A 23,185-nucleotide genomic window follows, 5' to 3' on the forward strand; every position below is an offset into this window, starting at 1 on the left:
GGTCGCCTATTAGTAGACTGTGTATAATAAATTTATCCTTTTTATTTCTCATTAAATAGATCATTTTTTGTTTGAAATGTTTAGAGAGTTTATATAATCCTCTATGTTATATTTTTTTCAAATATTTTTATGACTATTTTGATATTGTTTTGAATTTTAATAGTGTTGAAATGCTGTATTGTTTTTTAAAACATCAACGGACGGCATGTTTAATTTTTTAAATCACAGGCGACCGTGACCTATTTTTGTAATTTTTAAAACGACGTTTTATTTTTTTTAAGTTTTTCCTCGATCCTCCGCCGCGAAAGGCGAAGCCCCTGCACGCTTCCCCCGCGCTCCGCCGTGAGCCCGTGACCGCGACAACGAGCTCCACGGCTGCTTGGACGCCGTCTACTCCTCCGCTAAGCTCAAGCGGCGGCACCCACCGGATCGCGTGTCATGACATCCACCGAGAAGGAGAACGCCATGGAAGTGTGAGTACTGCCTAGCACCATCATCTCACTATCCGACTAACTCCACCAGATTCCGCATCGACTTCTGGGCCCCGATCTGAACCGCCGCGCGGCCGTGTCGGCGCAGGGTGGCATCGGCGCCGGGGAAGGTGCTCATCGCGGGGGGCTACCTCGTGCTGGAGCGCCCCAACGCCGGTCTCGTCCTCAGCACCACCGCCCGCTTCTACACCGTCGTCCGCCCCCTCCGCGACGGCATTGCCCCCGACTCCTGGGCCTGGGTGAGCGAGTCCTCTTCAACCGCACCTCCCCCTTCTCCTCAATTTCTCTGCAATTCCGCTGGTGTCAGCCGCCGCAGCGAGTTGTTCCCCACTCACCATGGTACCTGTACTGATTGATTGCTAGGTGTGGACGGATGTGAAGGTAACCTCCCCTCAGCTCTCCCGGGAGGCCACCTACAAGCTGTCATTGAAGAAGTCCACGCTCCAGTTGACGTCTGCAAGGCTAGTTCTCTTATCGTTCCCAGTTGATTGCTATACCGCATAGTGCTCTTGTTTTATCGGATTATCGTTGGATTTCAAGTTTGGTGGTACTGCCACTGACAGTGTTAGTGTTGAGTTTCAGGGAGTTCGCAAACCCTTTTGTGGAGCAGGCGATACAATTCTCCACGGCAGCGGCTAAAGCTACTATTACTGATAAGGAGAGGAAGGATGCACTAGATAAGCTGCTGTTGCAAGGTTTTGAAACTTCTTGTTTGTAGTTTTGCTCCTCTTTTCACTGCATTGGCTATATATTTCCTGTTTGCTATAGCATATTTTCATTTCATTTTTATAACATGTTTCGACTTGTTCTTGCAGGTCTTGACATTACAATTCTGGGTTGCAATGATTTCTATTCTTATAGAAAGCAGGTAAAGCTTCTTATCTGTATAAGCTTACTCAGTTGGGTATTTAGCTTTTTGCTAAGCTTTACTACACCCAACCCAATTCAAATGGTAGAAAAGAGAGATTTGCTATTAGCATGACCCTTTTAGCTCCTTTCAGCTTTGCTAACTTGAAGCATCTAATCTTGAACATATAGTTTCTACACATTCCACTAGAACAATAGCATGGTTGCCGGAGCCTTATTTAAAGTGTTAAGTTTTTTTTTATTGTGCTTGTCCTGTGTATTCTCTCCATAGCTTCTATGATCAAAGTATCATTTCAATAACTGGAGCTTATGCTTTGCCTGTCTGGAACTGCAACAAATTGAGTATAATTGGTTGCCATTTCATCAGGGTATTATTTTAATTATGACCAAAATTGGCGGAGTGAGCTTCCTACAAAGGAGGAAAGCAGAACAACAATAGAGCCTTTTAGTCCCAAGCAAGTTGGGGTAGGCTAAACTCAAAACTCAAAATAAATGTAGTGGCATATTCATATGTGGCATGATGTGCATAAAATACTTGCTTTCTCTCTTTTGTAAAGTTTGTGTAGTCGAAGATTAATTTTTCCTTTATGCTTTATGCATTCATGATAGTGTTTCTTATGCAAAACTAAAGATTCAATGGACTTGTGAAGGAATAGTCAACTGTAGAAAATCGAAATAGACTGGGATGCTGAATGCCGATCTGTAAAACATTCAGGAGCTATTCTCCTTGCATTGTTCAATAAACTGCAAAATATAAATCTACTTTCTCTTTTACCCACTAAATATCTCATATAAATTATATTGAATTTCTGTTTTTGTCCTAGTGCTTGTCAACTAGCTCACCCTGAAAACACTACATTAGCTTGTTGGTTTCCATTGTTTCTTCAGATTGAAGCACGTGGTCTCCCCCTTACTTCTGAGGTATTGCTTTCATTGCCTCCATTCTCTTCGATTACATTTAACTCAGAAGTTGCCAATGGAACAATGACTGGAGAAAAATGTAAACCTGAAGTAGCCAAAACTGGACTTGGGTCATCAGCTGCCATGACCACATCAGTTGTTGTGGCCCTTCTTCACTATCTTAGAGCTGTTAACCTTTCGGGTTTGGGACAATCTTCCAGTGATAGTGCAGCTGGACGAGATCTTGACTTGGTTCACGCTATTGCTCAAAGTGCACATTGTATAGCACAGGGGAAAATTGGAAGTGGTTTTGATGTTAGTGCTGCTGTCTATGGGAGTCAGCGCTACACACGGTTTTCTCCATATATACTCTCCTCAACTCAGGTAAGAAACTTCAGTGCCAGATACATCTAGCCCATTAACTTTGTCAGTAGAATCCCACTAAATTTGATGGGCTGGTAATATATGTAATGCAATATTTACAGGTTACAGATGGGACTTGCTTGCTAGATGTAGTATCAGATATTGTTACACAGAGGTGGGATCATGAGAAGACTCAATTTTCATTGCCTCCTCTGATGACCCTTGTAAGTTGCCAAGCCTCATGGTTGATGATTAGGTTTCCCTAAATGGCAATTAAATCATTTTACTAGTTGTCACCAGTTACCAGAATTGCTGTTCTGCTACCAGCGATTACTAGATAATTGCAATGCTATGATGCTTATAACCTTTAGGCCACGACTTATGCTGATACAGACAGCATGCACAACTTCTGTTATAACCTCATGTCATCTCTCTCTCACACATCATGCAAATATTGATGTCATGCAGATTTGGAAATTGAAAAATTGTAGAATGGTTGGTCTGTCTGTTTGTGTTCTCACCATCACCAGACATGTCTCCGCTTTGCTTTAGTTGTAGCTTTGCTTTGCCTTCTCTTAAACTGTCCTTGCAAATTTGCTATCTTAATTTCTTCACTTGATATCTAGCATCTGCCTTGTGAGGCATGCGTTGCAATTTTTGGTGCCTTGCCCTTGCACAATGGGTTTCTTAGGAGCCAAAAATACTAAGGATACCATTAAAAAAACACCTTTCTATTCACAAGGCACAACAAGGACCATGAAAAAGAAATCTGCGAGAACATGAACGAATAGTATTTTTTGCTGATTTATTTGATATTAATGTTTAATTGTTGATTTGTGAGGATGTCTTCTAGAAATTTAACATAGTGTTGGAATATTTTTGTCAGCTCCTTGGGGAACCTGGAACTGGAGGATCATCTACTCCATCAATGGTTGGATCTGTGAAACGGTGGCAGAAGTCTGACCCTCAGAAATCCAAAGATACATGGATTAAGCTGGGCATTGCCAATTCAGTGCTGGAGAACCAACTAAGAAACTTAAACAAACTTTCTGAAGATCACTGGGAGACCTATGAATCCATGGTACGGTCCTGTAGTCATATCGCGTGCAGGAAGGTAACTACAAATCTATGTTATATGCTTATATTTATATTTATTAGATTACATTGTCAAATTTCTGAAAAACAACCAACATTTGTTTAGAGTAATAGATTGATGAGCAAGTTAAAGGGCTGTGTAATAAATCATGATTTTTTTAGGGGACCAGAGCTTGTACACCCAATTTTTTTAATCACCATCTATTACATTATTCTGAATTCTGCGAAACAAGGAAGAAAAAAGTTGTCTTTAGTGCTTTATGCTAATCCTCTTTCCCCCCCTTTTTCTCACCAGTGGACAGAGGTTGCTACTGACCAACATCAAGAATTGATTGTTGGATCATTGTTGGCTGCAAGAGATGCTTTCCTTGAGATAAGATGCCATATGCGTGAGATGGGTGTAGCAACCGGTGTTCCAGTAAGACCCCTTTATGAAATTGCTAGTGTTGTAACATAGCATGTTTAAAGAAGTTTCTTCTGCATGATGATTGGTGTGATTACACTAACATGATATACTAAGTTTTGAAATCGTAGATAATGGTTTCAATATTCTTATGCAATCTTGAATGCCCTTGATGTCCTCATTTTTCAGATTGAACCAGAGTCACAAACACAGCTTCTAGATTCCACTATGAATATGGAGGGTGTTCTACTAGCTGGAGTTCCTGGAGCTGGTGGCTTCGATGCAATTTTCTCAGTGACTCTAGGTGACTCAAGTGAGGCTGTAGCGAATGCTTGGAGCTCAGCTGGCGTTCTGCCGCTTCTTGTTCGAGAAGACTGTCGGGGTGTATTATTGGAAGATGGTGACCCAAGAACAAGGGAGGTGTCAGCCGCCGTATCATCTATACAAATTAATTGACTCTATTGTTCATAAATTCTGTTTTATTTATGGTGTACCACTTGTCACGTTCATTTAGAGGTGGCCAAGTGTGCCAATTTCAAGGAGTGTTGCATGGTTAAAATAAGTGCTGCACTAGCAGCAACAAAGCATGTTGTTTATAGGACTGCCCATGAGTGTAGAAAATAAGATTTTTTTTCCAGTCAGTTCCATGGAACTATTGCCTGTAGCTATGGAATGCACGTGAGGAAATATCTATCTATTTCAATAAACTGGCACTGTAAACCTTCTGTCTGTAACTCCTCAAGACTATTTCCCATGGTTTTTATTAGAATCAGAATGTTTTGGGGTTTGAAAAGCCCATCGATATGATGTTTGTTCTTATCCTATGATAGGGCTTGGTTTGGCCTTTGGGTGAGGACACGCTGAGAACTACAACCGAAGACTTCACTAAAATTCGCCTTGGAGGAGGCTTGTGGGCTATGAATTTGGCTTCGGCTTTCGGAAATGCGCAGGGTCGTGGAACGTCGCATAGGGTGCCTATGCCTTCCTCCTGCCAGGTATTCGCCAATCAATCGAACTTCACTTTGTTCGTAAGATAACCAAGATCTTTGTTATTTGCACGTGTTGCATAAATCCACGTCCCTCAAGAATCGGTGATTAAAAACGACGGGTAGCCTCTTACAAAATACAATATACTCACTGGTGCAAGATAGATGCCTAACAAAGACGATTAGGGAGCGTGCATGCATCCGGTGGGCCGGCCAGAATGATACGGATCTCCTTCAGAGCACGCACTCGAAGGCAACGCCGGATAAACATGTGGACTTGTGCGTGATCATCTTGAGCCCCCCAGACTGATCATCGCGAGCCACCACCTCGACACCGGTGAAGACAAAGCGTCATCGTTGTAAGGAACATCCCATGCATCGAAGAACTTGACAGTGCAAACCTTGCCCAAGGCCAGGTACACCAGGGCTTGTTTGAACATCGACCAGCGTTCGGGCAGGTCGAGATCTTGCCAGACGGCGTACTGCACCGCCAGAGGTCTTAGCTAACTACTCTTTCCATTTAAAAATAGTATGTTTTTTAATTCGATCTTCAAAGTTGATTTTGATTTATGTTTTCTTACATAATATATTATTTATAGTTACAAAATATATGTAGTGTAAAATCATTTTAAATTGTAAACTTAATTGTATAATTTTTATATATTAGGTATTCTTATAATTTGATTAAATGTTAATTAAAGTAAATAAATTTTAACTTTTCCAAAAAATACGACTATTATTTTCAAAAGGAGAGAGTAGTTAACATCAACTAGATCGATATCTAGTTAACGCTTTCTATTTTTTGGACCCCCCTCCCCCCCGGCTTTTCTTTCATCACGTGGGATTCATTTTGTATCCATGTGCAGCTTGTTTCGGATTTTCATGTCCTGACTCCTGTCACATGCGCTTCATTTTGTTGTCGTTTTTTTCTTTGATGCGGCCTGCTTGCTCCGTTCCCATCTTCTGCGGAGAGGATGGCCACTCCAGTAGCTAGGATGGTCAGCTCAGGTATGGTCGTTCTACTTGGATACGTGGTATTTTTTTGAGTTTTTTAGGATACTATGGTTTTCTAAAAATACCATGGTTTACATAAGGTGTTTGGATATAATAAAAATCGTAGTTTTACAAATTATGGTATTGTCAAAACCACAATTTTTTTTGAGTATCTAAAAATCCACTTCTGACCTCTTTTTTATAAACCGAGGTGAACGTAGATCTCTTTCTCTCTCTCTCATGATCTTCTTCTCCTTTTCTCATCAGCCCTACGGGGAGCAGTCCTCCTCCCATCCGAAGCCTGGAGAAAGAAAGAGAAGAGCGTGCTGCAAGAAAAGGATCTTCACTAAGAAAAGGTGTGTATTTCTCACCGCTTATTGGGAGATTATATATTGTTTCTATTTTGTGAAATAGTGTATAAGAATATGGCTACCTGTTCTTCCATAGACATTTCTTGTATCTTTCGAGAGATTCCTATCTTGAATGCATTTGACCAATCTATAAAAGATGAACTTTTCATCTGTCAATCTCACTTGCATTTTAATTCATGGCCCTCTAGTACTTCCGATACATACATGTCTCCTATGAGGATAAAAGTATGTATAGGAGTAGGTTTACTTGATCCACTATCATCATTGTATAAAGCATCTAGAAAAGCCAATTCATCGTCTTCTCTCTGTTTACGCCGCTTCAGAAAATTTTCCCGCATCGTGGAAAGGATACTGATCTAGTTCGATGTACTAAATGGGTTCCCTACACCATCCATTTATCTATAGAACTCGCGTGATATGTGTGTAGCATGTAGATTCATTTGTTTTAGGCATCTCCAAAGATTCCGTTGGGAGGTTACGTGACTAGCTAGTTATGTACGTTATTAGCACCTTATAGATATGGTTGTTTCTTATAATCTAGGCATATTTGTTGTCGTTATGATTGTTTTGTATCACAAAAATTGACATAAAGGCACGCTAGTGCTTTTAATGGGCACGACATCCATCTAGTTTGAATAATTAACGACTAGTTCGTGCAACAACTATTTTTTTAATCAAAATAGTTGTATTAAATATTGCAGTGCCAAACACGTTATGATTTTTACTAGAACTGTAAAGACTGTCATTTCTAGAAACTGTGTATTTCATAGATGCAATTAAAAGAACTGTGGTTTTCAAATACCGTGGTTTCTGATGCACCTATATCTTCGCAAGCACATTTTTTGTCTCCTTGGTCTAAAAAAATTCGTTTCAATTGCGAAGAATCACACGATTAAAATATGTTCTGCACTAGCAGCAAGATAGCATGTTGTTGATTGGAATCTCCATGAGTGCAGAAAACAAAAACTTATATTCTGTTTTACGCATGCGCTGACCTATATTGCTTTTATGCGGCAACTAATCGAACCTCTGGCGCCTGTAGCTATGTGTACCGGAAATAGGTCTATTATGTTATGATTATGATTTTAGTGATTAATGATAACATAGTCAATGAAACTAATATGTTTGTCAAAAATATATATTGGTATGTCTTATAGATGCAACACATAAAGAAGTCATCGAAGCTAGGGTAAAGTTGGACTGAATTAGAGAAGTTATAGCAGGATTTGTCTCACCGGATGGTACGGTGCTCTGAGTGTTGAACTCATTGACAAAGGGGGAGAGGGGCCTGAAGACCTTACCGGATAGTCTGATGATCGGAGGAGGATACACACCGGAGCAATTCTTCTAAAGAAAGGTGTTATACTGAAGAATGAAGATAAGCTAACCGGATAGTCCGGTGATGAAGGGTATAAAGCACCAGACTAATTCTTGGAGAAAAGGATCCAAACACAGAAGAATGAAGATCATCTCATCGAAAGGTCTGGTGCCTACGTTGTACACACCGGAATATTTCCTGCAGAAGTGTTTCTGAAAGTGCATCTAGGCCCCTAAGTGAGTTTTGCTGATAATAACAAATCAATTAAAGAACTAATGAGCTTTATAAAGTATGAACAAGTATAATTTCATCAAGCGAGAATTTGACAAATGGTGTACCCCAAAAAGGAAAAAGAAAAGCGGCACATGAATCCTATAGCTTTTAAATTCTTTTATCTTTTGAAATTGAGTTTAGGATGCCGTACTATAAAGGGGACAAGAAATTTACTTGCTTACGTAGAAACAATGCTCAAAAGTCCAAACAAACCTATGAGAGACATAGAACACATGCTTACACCTCAGATAGCCCCAAATCTTTAAAAACAGGGAAATGCGAAAGTTTCGCAAAATTGTGCGGAAGTTTCACACTTTGGCTATTTTGGGTTAACTTGCGGAAGGTCCACACTTTTGCGAAAGTTTCGCACTTTCCAGAGAGTAACGACTAGTTTTTAGCTGTGAGGTATTTATACCCTACACCTTTTCAATCCAAGAGGAGTTAGTCATTCATTTCGACCAGCTTTAAGACAAAAGGCTCTAGTTCTTTAAAAGCTCCTCTCTCACTCCCCTTTGTAATTCTTGGTGAGATCTTTTGCTAGGAATAAGTGAGATTAAAGAGTAGAGCTTGTGAGATTCAAAGCCATCATTTGAGCATTTGTTTCTTCGTTAAGCCGGTGGATTTCTTGTTTGATGCTCTTGGTGGTTTGTCCATCTAGATGGCTAGGCGTCGCCCGTTGAGCTCCCAAGCTTGTGGTGAGCCCCGTGACGTTTGTGTCACCCCGACGAAGTGAGTAAGTAACCCTAGCTTGATCTTTATAGTCACTTGGGTGATGAAAGAGTTGAAAGAGATCCGGCTTTTTGTGAGCTCCTCAACGGAGACGTAGGCACTTCTTTGTGGAGTGGTCGAACTCCGGTAAACAAATCCTCGTGTTTCTCTTGTCAATTTCTTATATTTGGTTATATACTCTTGTTTGAATTGATTTTTAGGGTTTCAATCCGATCTATCTCTTTGTAAGGATTGAGCCGCAGGTATTTAGATATACAGGTTGAAAGACATCTCCTAGTGCTTGGTAATTTGTGAAATTTATCACTTTGTTCCTGCATAGGCGCAGATTCATTTTCTTTCAAGAAGTCCGGAACTTCCGAAGATTTCTGCGGAACTTCCACACATTTGCGAAAGTTCCAAAAAATTCTGCGGAACCTCCATACCTTATTTGATCCGCTGCTTTAGTTTGTTAAAAATCAGATTGCGCCTATTCACCCCCCTCTAGGCATCATTTCAGTTTCCAAGAGTTGAAGATCAAATAATACATCACCGGATGGTCCAGTGATAGGTGTTGTGTACACCGGAGTAATTTACACGGAGAAGTTGCAAAGGTGTGGTATGACTCAGGATAACTGACCGAATTGTCCGGTGTTCAGGATGATTTTGAGTGTAATCCAACGGCTAGTTTCTGATGAAGTACTCACTGGATTGTCTGGTGCTTATATTATTATTCTCATCGGACAATCCAGTGTTAACAGCTTTTCTAAGCTGTTGGAAAAATGACTAGTTGACGAGTTTGAGGCTATAAATATCCATTCACTTAGTCATTTGAAGGGGTGGCATGCTGCTGGAGTCTTGAGAAGTTCATGTACACCTGAGAAGACATCCAAGCCAGCAAAGTATTTAAAGTGATCATTTAAGATGATTAAGCACATCATTAGAGAATGATGAGTGCTTATAGGCCTAGAGAGTGGATCAAAGAGTGATCCAAGCTTGTAACTCTAGGTATGTCAGCACCTTGGAGTCTTGGTGATTCGTCAGTAACTTGTTGACCCTCCGACTTGGTGTAAAATGATGGCAGGATATGTGTACGGGGACGCGAATACCCTTGCCTTGATGGCTCAAGCTCCGAAGTGATCATGAAGACAAGGTACCAGAAGAGAACCTTGTGGTAAGGTCTTGTCTTGGTGGCTCATCCGGGTCAAGACCTTATCTTTATGACTTAGTGGCTCAATAACTGTGACCGGATGCCGACCGAGAGTATATCCTTGGTGGAGCTCCAACGTGAACTAGCCATGGCATTCATACCATCGATACCACATGAAAAATTCTTATGCCGAGTTTGCTCTCTCTACCTTCTTTACATTTCTGTATTTACTTTCTTGTAATTTACCTTCTTAGATAGGTTGCAAGCGATTTGATCGGTAAAGTAGATACACTAGATAAACCTAGAGTATATTTAGATAGAAATTGATATAGTTTTATCTTGTGTTGTGTTTGGAGCCAAATAGATTCTAAGTATTCTAATTCACCTCTCTTCTTAGAACGTCACTGATTTGTTCAATTGGCATCAGAGCTAGGACTCACATCTAGCTCTTTAATTTGTGTTAGAGCTTCACGCATTTTACAAGATTTTGCTAATTCAAGTGGCATTTGAGCCTTAGTCATATTGTGATCGGTTAGGCTTCACCGCCTAGTACGTTATGACGTCCGGGGTTGTGATGGATTCCCATAATACTCCACTTTTCAATGGCATAAACTTCCCCTGATGAAAAATTATAATGACCTATTATTTGCAAGCTCAAGGGTTAGATATTTGAAGAGTCACCGAGGAAAAGATGAGGCAACGTATCACCAACAAGGAAAGATAATTAGATGCATTAGCAAAGAGTATCTTTTTATCATCTATATGTGTTTATGCATTTAATTATGTTATTCTCTCACCAATGCACATGGTATTTAGAATAGACTCATTGAAATATATGAAGTCACAAAGGATGTGCGCAATGAGAAATATCATGTGCTTGTTACTAAACTCAATGGCATCAAATAACTATCCTATGAAAGTGCTAATGACATGTATTCACGTTTGAATATTCTTGTCAATAAGATCAATAGGTAGGTTTGATGCTAATTGAAGATGATCAAGTGGTGAGAAAAATACTTTAAACTATTTTTCCAAAGTACAAGTTAATAGTTTTCATCATCTACGATAACAATGACATAAAGAAGATGACATCAAGTCAAGTGCTCGGCAAGATCATCGCCCATGAGACGATAATGAATATAGGGGTGAAAGCTTCTTTCTCATCCAACACCAAGAACCTTACTCTCATAAGCAAGCAAGCTTAATACCAACACATGAAGACAATGATGAGGACACAAGAGCAAGATTTAAGCTCAAGTGAAGATGATGGAGATGAAGATGAAGAGAGCTATAAAGAAGATGAGCAAAATACCTCAAGTGATGAAGAGATTGATCCCAAAGTCATCAATCTTATCTCACAAGTGGAGAAGAACATCAAGAAGATGAATATCAAGATTGATCATCCAATCTCCATGAAGGACTTAGTCAAAACAATTGATCATATCAAGAAGGAGAAAAAGAAGACTAAGAACAAGAGAGAGACAAGGGTAAGAGCTAAAGTATTCACAAGCATAAGAAGATGGGTGAGTGACAATAAAGAGTCAAGCTCAAGTGATGAAAGCCTTACCATCTCCCCCTCCAAGAGAAGCTCTTCCTCATGGTCATCATCACATAAGACATCGCGCAATTCATCACACAAGTGTCTCATAGTCAAAGATATGGATAGCGATGTAAGTGATAATGAATCTGATAAGAATTCTCCCTCCTATGATGAACTCTTTCATTTGATCAATGAGCAACAAAGGGGCTTTAAAAAATAATCTAAAGAGTTTAAGAAATTCAATGCACTTGATAACATTCATGCTACTTTTGTTTCTAAATATGAATAATTATTGTGCAAATTCAATTTACTAAATAAGTAGTATGAAGAGCTTAAAGCTAAATTTGGTGCATTGAATCTCAAAAACTAAGGACCCTTTGAAGCAAGCTACATCTCTATTTAATTTCAATCATAAGGTAGATATTTCTACTTTTTATGGTGATTTAATTGTTTTATCTAGCTCACTATTTTACAATGAGATTTGTATTGAGAATGTTGTTGTAGAATAATCCAACAACCTTATTGCACAAGAGAATGATGAGCTTAAGTAAGAAGTGGAGAAGCTTATGAAGAACTTTGCTAGACTAAATAGCAAAGAACATGTCCAACCTCTTCAAGATAACCGTGCTACCATGATGAAGAAGCTTGCGGAAGGATCCACCGTGACATGCTTCAAATGCCATAAAAAAGGTCACAAATCCTTCCAATGCAAGCAAGCAAAGAAGTTAACAAAAGAGAAGAAGAAGATGACGAACCTCTTCAACAAGACCTCCAAACTCTACACCAAGCCCAACTATAAGAACAAGATCAAAAGCAACCACTATAAGCTCAAGAAAAAGAACAATGGCAAGGTGGTTGCACACATAGTTAGGAGAAAGGATTGGATGAAACCAACCTATTTAGGTGCCCAAAGAAGTCATCGCCAACATGAAAGAGCCATAATTGGTTTAGGTTCTAAAAAAGACTTAAAGCCCAAGGCGGCTTTGAAGATTTAGAAGCTTGCCTTATAAGATGGAGTGAAGATTCAAGTAAAGATGTCAAGTATAAAAGATGGGTGCATTGATAAAGATTATGATCATCACATACCCAAATCTTCATCCAAAGGTAAAAGGGGTAATGAAACTAAATGCAAAATCCTTTCATTTGATGTAGCTTATTTACCTCGTCTATGATTTCATATGCAAATTTTAATTTATTGTAATATATAATATATGTTTTTATATGATAGGTTGTTTATGTTTTTCTCTAACCTATGAGCAACCTACATGGTTTATTAGTTGTAGATTACTTACATGACACTAGTTTTACATTTAGTATCTTTTATGTGTCAAGATCCAATCTATAAGATAAATCCTGATTATTATCGATAACAAGTGTATATGTCTCGTAAGTATTCAATACTTGTATGCACATATTTAGAGGAGTATATCTTATAGGTTGTGATTTTAAGACCAACATGTGTTGCAAGTTATACCTTTTGTAGTCTCATAGAGCAATCAATACATTCCCAGAGGTATACAATGCTTAAAGGCTTCAAGTGGTATCATTGTGAAATCATTTTGTTCATTTAAGCTACCTTCATGCAAAATATAGATTAAACTTTCTATCTTGATATATTGTCTAGTTATGTATATGTTTCTTTCTTATCATATGTATGATCACCAATAGAGGAAGTTTAGACTATATTATGTGAGTTTTATAAACTATGATCTATATTCTTTTCATTTCAATTGGTATCATTACAATTGATATCATTTTTATTGGATCACGGTTTGTGAAGCTCTCTCCCATGTGCTGTAACATTTTTTTTCTTTGAGTTCAACATGTGCTTATAGCCTTTCTGGGAGATTGTTGATAAAGAGGGAAAATTTTGACGACAAAGCAAGATGAACAATGTGAGGGAGATTTAATCGACAAGAAAGATGTTATGAATGCTGAAGTTGACAAAAGGGAGAGAAGAAGAAGATGCTAGAACCAACATAAGACGTCTAGATTGATAAAAGAGAAGCTCTTGCATAGGTCGATCAAGGGAGATAGTGATATTAGAGAAAGAGAGAGCCACAACAAAGAGGGCATATGTGGTAAGAACATGCATCCAAACAATGTGGTAAGACTTTGTACTCTTTTATGATCTTATCAATTGGTATCATTTATCGTTTGTAACTTGTTTTAGTTGTGTTATCATCAATCACTAAAAAGTGAAAGATTGTAGCGAAAATGACCCTATTATGTTATAATTGTGATTTTATTGATTAATGATAACATAGTCGATGAGACTAACATGTTTGTCAAGAATATATATTAGTAGGTTTTATGGATGCAATACATAAAGAAGCTACTACAGCCGAGACAAAGTTGGACTCAATTAGAGAAGTCATAGTAAGATTTATCTCACCGGATGGTCCGGTGCTTTGGGTGTTGAACTCATCGGAGTATGTTTGACAAAGGGGGGGAGAGGTCTGAAGACCTCATTGAATAGTCTGGTGATCAGAGGAGGATACACACTAGAGAAATTCTTTCAGAGAAAGGTGTTGTGCTGAAGCATGAAGATAAGCTGACCGGATAGTCCGATGATGAAGGGTATAAAGCACTGGACTAATTCTTGCAGAGAAGAATCCAAGCACAGAAGAACGAACATCATCTCACTGGAAGGTCCGGTGCCTGCGTTGTACACACCAGATGCTTCACACCGAAGCATTTCCTACAGAAGCGTTTCCAAGAGTTGAAAGATCGAAGAATACCTCACCGTATAGTTCGATGATAGGTGTTGTATACACCGGAGGTTTACACTAGAGCAATTTACACAGAAAAACTGCAAATGCGCGGTATGGCTCAAGATAACTCACCGGATTGTCCGGTATTCAGGATGACTTTGAGTGGAATCCAATGGCTAGTTTCTGATGAAGTACTTACCGGATTGTTCGGTGCTTGTACTATTGTTCTCAATGGACAATCTGGTGTTAATAGCTTTTCTAATCTGTTGGAAAAATGGTTAGTTGACGGGTTTGAGGCTATAAATATCCATCCACTTAGTCATTTGAAAGGGTGGCATGCTGCTAGAGTCCTGAGAAGTTCATGTACACCTGAGAAGACATCCAAACCATCAAAGTATTTAAAGTGATCATTCAAGGCAATTAAGCACACTATTAGAGAATGATTAGTGCTTATAGGCCTATAGAGTTTTTTGCTAGGTGATTCCTGCCTAGAGAGTGGATCAATGAGTGATCTAAGCTTGTACCTTTAGGTACGCCAGTACCTTAGAGTCTTGATACTTATCGGTAACTTGTTGACCTTCTGACTTGGTTTGGAGCAATGATAAGACACATGTACGGGGACGCAAATACCCTTACCTTGGCGGCTCAAGCTCCGAAGTGATCATGACGGTAAGGGACCGAAAGAAAGGCTTATGGTGAGGCCTTAACTTGGTGGCTTAACAGCTCATCCGGGTTGAAGCTTTATCTTTGTAACTTGGTGGCTCAATAACTATGATCGGATGTTGACCGGGAGCATATCCTTGGTGGATCTCCAACGTGAACTAGGTGTGCATTCATATCATCTATACCACAAGAAAAATCATTGTGCCGAGTTTGCTCTCTCTACCGTATATACGTTTATGTATTTACTTACTTACAATTTACTAAATAAATTAATATATTTAGACACACTAAATAAACATAGAACATATTTAGATAAAAATTAATATAAATTTATCTTATATGGTGTTTAAAGCTGAATAGATTTTAAACATTTTAATTCACTCTCTTTTAAAATGTCACCAATCCCTTCATTATAGCATATGTACACGATGGAATGTTTGAGAAAGAACGCCATCCAGTGTTCCACCTACTTAGGCTCGTATGCAAGAGCTTTTGGCATACTTTCAAAGGAAAAAAAGATGTTTGATGCTTGTTTGGGTGCTTTGGTCTTGGGGTGAGGAAAGGCTGAGAGCATACTTGTGGAAGAATTACGATCGTAGACTTCTCTTGGAGCCTTCGATGAGGCCTGTATGACTATGAATTTGGCTTTGGCTTTTCGGAAATGCCGAAGGTCACGGAATGTCAGGTATCATTCAATAATCAACGAAAACTCAATAACCACGATTTTGTCATTGGCTCTTGTCGCATAAACGAAGTGGTCCTCAAGAATCGATGTTCAAAACGGTACATTACTATACTAGTGACAGACTACAAGCACTTGAACTAAATTATCACAAACATAATCTTTAGCATATTTATCGCAAAACTATACACAGGGGCCTGTTTGCTTAAAACCTATTAACTCGAATACGTATATGGTATATATGTTAAAGTGTACTCTTGCAATCATGTAGAAACATGCATAATTTTGTAGAAACATTTTTTTAGCAAGGCATTTTGAGATATTTTGGCCAAAAAAAGAGATCAATAGTAGTTCTAAGTGAAACTTCAAAGTGGAGGAAGCCCTTATTTCGGGGGAAAGGAAGTGGATGGAGCTGTGGAGCCCGTTTCATGAATAAGCAGAAAAGAAGCAGAAGTTGCTCTATCGAATTCACTAAACCGGCGGCTGGTTGGGGAGCATGTGCCTACCATCACCATGTTTAATATACATGTGGGTACAAGCATGGTACGTGAAGTACCTTCGCAGCACTTAGACGAATCAAAATGGAGATGATGCTCGTCGTTTTCATTCCAGGTAGCACTCGATCGACCTGTATCACACATTCTCTGCGAATCTTTTACTTGCTCGCCGAAGGGTATAATAGCTTGCTCGTAAGATATGCTTACGTAGAAGAGGAATATATGGTGAGTTTTTTGCTTGTAGAAAACGTGAAAAACCCTGATGGAAAGGGGCACTATCAGAGAACAGCATATCAGTGCTGATTGAAAAATAGCTTCACTATCAATTTTTCAACCAGCACTCTTTATTCGATACTCATAGTGAACTACTATCAGTGCCGGTTATTCACTCGACATTGTTGCTATTTTTAGAGAATAAAAAGAGAGAGAAAATAAGGTGAGTTATGGTACGATAGCGACGGTATGAAGGACGCCACCACAGTCGCCTGCACCGCCACTGCTCGTCGCGCTTGATGGAGTGCCTCCTAGCCGGGAGGCCACCTTGCCGATCTCACCATCGGAGCCCCCAGCGACAAGCTCCTGGCGTCGCTCCTGCTGCAGCCGCCACAGCCGCGGGTAGAGGCTAAGGCCCAGGTGGCCGCCGCTGGCTAATGGCAGTGCCACGCGTGCCGCAACAGCGCTGGCTAGTACCACGAACGCGCCCTCCTCCAGCGTCGTGAATGTCGTGCCGAAGTTGATGATGAGTCCGCCGCGGCCCGACGCGGTCAGTTGGAACACGGCTGGGTCGATGGATAGCAGGGTGTCGCTGACGGTGATCCCTTCTAGGGAGAGGTAGTAATAGGAGCTCCTCCGCGCACCGGTGGGGTTCAACACAAACGGCATGGACTTGGCTTAGGACGAGAGGCTCGCCAGCGAGCTTAGGAAGAAGGGGCTCGCTGTCGTCGTATCGTTGAAGGGCATGAAGCAATAGGAGAACTCTGGTGAGGAAAGAGATAAGGGCGTGAGGATTGAGCCGGACGGAGGAAAGAGATAAGCTCTGCGCCGGATATGGACGTGAGCCAAAATTATATTGGATCCGAATTTCAGGTTCAGATGGACTATCAGTGCCGGTGGTGATTTGAACCAGCACTGATAGTTGGAGCCAGACGTTTGGTCGAGCCAAAATTAGAATATATTAAAATTACGGGTCCGAATGAACTATCAGTGCCGCTTGTGACTAGAAGCGGCACTGATAGTCCGTATCAGTGTCAGTTTTTAACGGCTCCATCACTGTTCGGGCACGAGAGGTTTAGAACCGGCAGTGATATATTTTTAGTGGCGATTTTTGTATAACCGGCACTGATGAGCAGCTACTTATAGTCTATTACGTAGTAGCGGGGTTCCTTCCTAGTTGACTCATGGAGTAGATATTCATATTGTTTCCGAGGTATTGTATGCTGTAGAGTCGGACAATGTGGATCAGCACTGAGCTAGTGTGAACCCAAAGTTGATTCAGAACTTTTCTATGTACTACCCGAGGAAGCTTAAGGCCTGTTTGGAACGCGAAGAAATTCCATTTTTGCAGCAAAAAATATCCGTAATTTTTCTTTGAATGTGGTACTGTACTGGCAACATATCTGGTCAGGAGAAAAAAAGAAAAAGAAAACACGCTCGGTTGGAAGTAAAATTAGGCTTTCAGCAGATTTGTTAGGAGAACGTTGCAGCCTTTAGACATACACATCATGTCATTACGCGAAACTCCACCACACAGATACACACGTAATGCGTTTCATTCTTTATGTGAACTTACTTTGTGGAAGATTCCTTTTAAAGGGAGTGTGATACAACAGAAACAATACTATACTTGTAGCTCCAGTAAGCATGGTAGAGATAACCAAGTATGGTTGTAAAATAATGACGTAATATATACCTGAGAACAAGCTAGTGGCCTGATGGCGAAGAGGCTGTCTAACAACCTTCGGACCCACCGATGGAGTCTGCTCATCTTTCTTCTTTGGTGAACGCGAGACCTTCTGGCCTATTTTCAAAAAAGAAAAAACGATGATGCGATGCACACAATCTTACAAGTTGGAGCGTCTAATCTTTCGGCATGCGCCCACAAAATTTGAAGGAAAAGGTTAGCATTTTGGAACAGTCACAATTGTTATAATACACAGGACAGTAAATTGCAGTGCCTGCATTCGCAAATTCTCTATCTAGGAGCTTCCAACGCATGCTTGCCACCTTTCTCTCAGTGCTACAATTGTTTTTCACGTGATTAACCAATTGCTGAGTAGATTCCTTCTTTGATTCTTCCGACCTCTAGAGAAGATACGTCGCGATTCACTCAACAAGTATATATAAAAGAGGATAATTCTGTTTTGCCTCTAAGGAAGTCTTACTTGCCTTTTCCCCATCGAAAATCTTCATTTTCATTTTTTTCGCCAGCTTCAGTTCTCTTCAAATTAACCCTAATTTTCAAAAGGTAAAAAAAAAAATCAGTAATGAGAACAAGGAGTGTAACTTAAAAAACTTGAAATACTGCACCGGCCAGAGAGCTATTGCTAGATCCGCCTGATTAGTCAAAAAGCCCATCACTGCCTCTCTTTTATTTTTTTGGATCAAAGCCCATGACTGCCAAGCTGGTTACCATGACTACTCGTCAAAGCAGCACTCGTGTGGACACATGCTGCAACCTGCAGGAGGAGGGTGACGATGATCCAGTGCCAACATCATTGCAAGTTGAGATTATTCTTTGATGCTAATTAGTGTGTTATCTGATGCGTGATTATCTCAGGTGATACTGTAACCATCGCGGTGCAATGCAATAACAAACCCACTTGTGAAGTTGTTAATTCGCGCATAATCTTGTTGGAGGAATCTGTGGCCCGAGCCTTTAGTGCACTTGCGCTCTCTGTTACATATAACTAACGCAATTATTCCCTATCATTTGTTTTTTTTTCATGATCCCAAACAGGTAGAGAGCCTAAAGCCGGGTGCAGTGTGCATATACAAATGTTGGGCATAAAGTCAGGTTCACAACTTGACCAATTCTTTTTCCCTGATGGAACCATTTCTTTTATATGTGGTAGACTGCTGGTCATGGCCTCATGGCATGCCAAATTTGTGAGATCGTACATGATTGGCCTACGCTCTTTTCAATATAAGGCAAGAGCAACCCAGAATGCAAATCTAGCTTGTTGGAACTTTTGCTTTAACTAGTACATACCTGAGAAAAGAAAAGAAAATTCCAGATTATCCGGTTCATTCGTCGTTGCATCTAGTACTGGAAGCAAGGATTGTTTCATGTGTGCCGACTGCCGACTGCTCTATAGTCCCATTTGACATTGCGATAGCTTTCCAAAAGTTTTCCTTCTGATTTTAGATGTAGTAGTTACTTAAAAGACCATAATAGCGAAAATCTACTGTACTATTGGTGTGGTAGTGGAGTCGTAGATGCATGACTCTGGATTTAAATTCGGGTGCTCACATATTTAGATATTTATAAATTTAATGGCTATGTGTATCTCTAGTTGGTACAGAAATTGAAAATTATACTTACTTCGTTAACAAATTAACAAAGATTATTGTTACTAGATTCCACGTTGCAGCACATCACACCGCCGCAACTGCAGACCAGCACTACATACGAGGACATTCAAGCAATGCCAGAATTTAACTCGTTGCCCTGACGGCTAAAAAAAACATGTTGTTAGAGGGTGCAACCGTGGTCTAGCTCCGTATACCCATAAGCTAGCGTTTTCTAGCCTAAGTCTCAATGTACGTGCTAAACATATAAGTCTAACCAAAGTCAAGACTAAATTTCTGGTCAACTCAACTCAAATGACTAGCTAATAAATAAATGATCCTTCAACTTTTATGCCACGCTCTCCAATCATTAATTTGCGATATAAGACTAAATCCAATAATATCCTCCACCACACATTGGATTCTTACAATCTACCTCACGTTTCAAACTCATCCGCAACCATACGACTCTAAAGATGTTCTGAATTTATCATACTTATCTTCTAATACCAATTGTTAGGGTTTTTAACAAAAACATCACCAGAGATCGACAAGTCAAACAAAAAATCAACACACGAATTATTGAAGATGAACTTGTTCCGTCTCTGGTAATCAAAATGAACTGGACATGAAGTTGCAGCAGAAGCCGGCAGGCGCTAGCCCCGCCGCGGCATCGATCCCGCTGATCTGGCAACCATTTAACCCCGCAAATTAACAAAGCCAAGCTGTGGTTAGGATAATTCCATCGTCTAATTAAAGCCCTGATCCTTTCTTACGTCGGTCGAATAAAACGCCCTCCAATCAGCCCGGTCGCTCGTCAGCTAGCTATCTCTCCTTGCAAGGCCTCCACACCACACATTGCACCTGCTTTCCCCCTTACAGCTTTAGCAGCAACTCGCCACATAGTTTAATCAGCATCACTGTATCGATTCGTTGCAGCATAGAATGCATGTAGGATGTTTAATTACATCCATGCTGCAACAAAGCCTTTCTTTCTCCCCTTATAAATATCATCCATATCGGATGCTTGTTTCCAAGCAAAGCAGCACGGATCGAACGCCACTTCAGGGAGCCAAGCGCCCAAGCCACTTGAGATCTAGCTGAGAGCTAGACGACGCGCGGTCGTCTTGAGCGAGCTGAGAAGTGTGAACCAGAGAGAGAGAGAGAGCGGTCGTCTTCAGCGAGCTGAGAAGTGTGAACCAGAGAGAGAGAGAGAGCGGTCGTCTTCAGCGAGCTGAGAAGTGTGAACCAGAGAGAGAGAGAGAGAGATGTCGTGGAGCACAACGGAGAACGAGCGGTTCGAGCGCGCGCTGGCCGCGTACGACCGCGACACCCCCGGGCGGTGGGAGCGCGTGGCCGCCGCGGTGGGCGGTGGCAAGACGGCCGACGACGTGAGGCGCCACTACGAGCTCCTCGTGGAGGACCTCGGCGACATCGAGTCCGGCCGCTACGGCTACCCCAACGGCTCCACCAACGGAAACGGCGACAGGAACAGCAGGTGCGTACGTTCTTGCACGCTCTTCTGATCACGCGCGCGCTCACGCACTTTTGTGAAGTTTCATGTCCGATTTACTCAAGTTTCATGGCTCCGCATGCAGAGGCAGAGCCAACCGGGCCCAGACATGATGGAAACGTACCGCGCGCGGGAGCACGTACGACGACGTGCAAGCCGCCCGCAGCTCATTCAATTCGTCATGTCATGTGAGATATGTATGTTCACGTATAGGCATGCAAGTGTGTATGTACAAGTATGTCTGTCTGTGCCTGCGTTGCTGAGTGTGTCGTGTGAATGCGAGCATACGCATATGCTCTTCTGCTATGTACTGTAGCGCATGTAAAGCATGCTCCCTATTTCGCTTTGTTGCTCCTGATTGATTAAGTGGCTAATTAACCATTGTTGCTCTGATATGTTGTTGCTGAACTTTGGGCTGTGTGCATATTAAGCAGAGATGAATTTTTATACGGTCGTATCATCTTGCTGAACAGATTACTTTTACCGTGATTGAATACTCCTTTTTATTTTGATTTTCGTGTCTTCATAAATGTACTCTGGAGGTAATTATTTGCTTGACTAGCTAGCAAAGTAGTACATCGGATGCTAACATGCATATCAGCATATGTCTAGGTGCGAGTTTTTTTATTTTTTTATTTTTTATTAAAAATTTAAATAAATAGATTTCTCGGAGCAATATTTACAAAAATAAGCGTCTGCCGCCATCTGAAAAGGCGGGTGGGTCTAACCGTTCTCTCAGAGGGCGGGTAGGTGGCAACCGCCCAGTAGGTTCCAACCGCCCTCTCACAGGGCGGGTAGGCATACTTTGGTTTTTTTAATCGTACATTTGTATATTGCTCAATATTTGAAATTGATATGTTGCAAAATTTGAAATTAAAATGGTTAAAAGTGGCCAATACGGCATAATGGGGAAGTGATATTTTGGAAAATATGGATCGTTGTACATATGTCGATATTTTGGACTAGTTTACGTATTGTTAGGATGATACAAAACCAATATTTGTTCACAAATTATATATGTGAAGTACTCGTAGTATATTACGCGGCAATGAGGTTACAAACGGCGACAAACATAAGATTATACATATGGTGGAAAACATTACATAGGACTGTAACCACGAAAACATGACGACAAAAAAAGTGGTATGTACGGTTCGCATAAAGACCTACTTAATAGTGTGTCGCTCCTAATCATAACATGCATTAGGGAGTGGAAACATGCCAGGTTACATTAGATACTCTCTACTAAATGCACCTAGGATATTTACCCTTTCGCAGAGCATCGGGACCTGCCGCCTTAGCGCGACGGGCCCTCTCCCGCTTCCTTGACCTCTCAGCTTCGCGGGCCTGAGTCGCGGTATGGTCCTACATTGCCTTCTTCATACGCTCTTCTTTCTACCGCTTCAAGCGTAGTTCCTCTTGCTGTTTCTCGTACTCCCAACGTGCGTAAGCTTCCCTCCTCCACCCCATGGTCATGTTGACCCACCACTTCTGGTCTTCATTTTGCTCAATGTCAAGCCATTCAATAAAGTCACAGATAGTTGGGGGAGACTGGACAAATAGAACAAGATAAAAGATTAGTAAAATAGTGCGTGAAATCGGGAAAGAAGTGGCTGATCTTTGTTGCTATACCGGTGGGTACTCATACGATCCATATTGAGGTTTATCGTATTGGTAGTTGACACACATAAAGAAACGTATGCCATAAGTGTAGGAGATGTCCTGAGACTCACAAAGCCTACAACGGTCACCACAGAAGCACATCGGTGGTTTAACCCCCTAGAGGATGAAAATCCCCCAATGTTTCTTGGGTGGACTTAGTGGAGCCGAGGAAGACATTACAGTTGAGAGAACTGAGAAATGAGTGGTGTATCTATGCATGAAGGTGGGGTTATTTATGGTGGCGGAGGGCAGGAGCATTGGATTCCCTCTTGAAGAATGGAAAAGTTGTGGCATTGATGCTGGGCAGAGATTCCATATGTCAAGATACATGTGTTGTCATTTAATTTTTGGTAAAAACTCTTCTGTGTTGTCACTTCTTGTCTACAACCTGAGTAAGGACAAAGGTGTTGTTATTTCATGGTTAAAGTTAAGTAGTGCGGTCAATTCGTGTCTGCAGATTACGCCAGGACAGAGTCATTGAGAAAGATTTTG

The 23,185-nt window shown here is 40.8% G+C and overlaps 2 protein-coding genes across 2 annotated transcripts; both read left to right on the plus strand.

Moving 5' to 3' along the window:
• Positions 1–291: 291 nt before the first annotated feature.
• On the plus strand, positions 292–4,923 carry LOC133916505 (phosphomevalonate kinase, peroxisomal-like). Its single transcript, XM_062360194.1, has 10 exons — positions 292–473; positions 580–730; positions 855–952; positions 1,074–1,186; positions 1,307–1,359; positions 2,247–2,642; positions 2,744–2,845; positions 3,508–3,735; positions 4,012–4,134; positions 4,309–4,923. The coding sequence occupies exons 1-10, from the start codon at positions 439–441 to the stop codon at positions 4,573–4,575; spliced, it is 1,566 nt and encodes a 521-aa protein (XP_062216178.1). The 5' UTR covers positions 292–438; the 3' UTR covers positions 4,576–4,923.
• A 15,416-nt stretch (positions 4,924–20,339) lies between these two features.
• LOC133914404 (protein RADIALIS-like 3) lies at positions 20,340–21,476 on the plus strand. Its single transcript, XM_062357513.1, has 3 exons — positions 20,340–20,737; positions 20,773–21,016; positions 21,117–21,476. Exons 2-3 carry the CDS (start codon positions 20,787–20,789, stop codon positions 21,142–21,144), a joined length of 258 nt encoding a protein of 85 aa, XP_062213497.1. The 5' UTR covers positions 20,340–20,737; positions 20,773–20,786; the 3' UTR covers positions 21,145–21,476.
• The last annotated feature ends 1,709 nt before the right edge of the window (positions 21,477–23,185 follow it).

Source organism: Phragmites australis, chromosome 4 (genome assembly GCF_958298935.1).
Source record: "Phragmites australis chromosome 4, lpPhrAust1.1, whole genome shotgun sequence".
Taxonomy (NCBI): domain Eukaryota; kingdom Viridiplantae; phylum Streptophyta; class Magnoliopsida; order Poales; family Poaceae; genus Phragmites; species Phragmites australis.

Coding starts and splice junctions, on each gene's coding strand:
- LOC133916505 (XM_062360194.1), top strand. CDS start 439: ATGACATCCACCGAGAAGGAGAACGCCATGGAAGT. Junction 731..854: donor CCCCCGACTCCTGGGCCTGG/GTGAGCGAGTCC, acceptor ATTGATTGCTAG/GTGTGGACGGATGTGAAGGT. Junction 3,736..4,011: donor GTCATATCGCGTGCAGGAAG/GTAACTACAAAT, acceptor TTTTCTCACCAG/TGGACAGAGGTTGCTACTGA.
- LOC133914404 (XM_062357513.1), top strand. CDS start 20,787: ATGTCGTGGAGCACAACGGAGAACGAGCGGTTCGAGCGCGCGCTGGCC. Junction 21,017..21,116: donor AACGGCGACAGGAACAGCAG/GTGCGTACGTTC, acceptor CTCCGCATGCAG/AGGCAGAGCCAACCGGGCCC.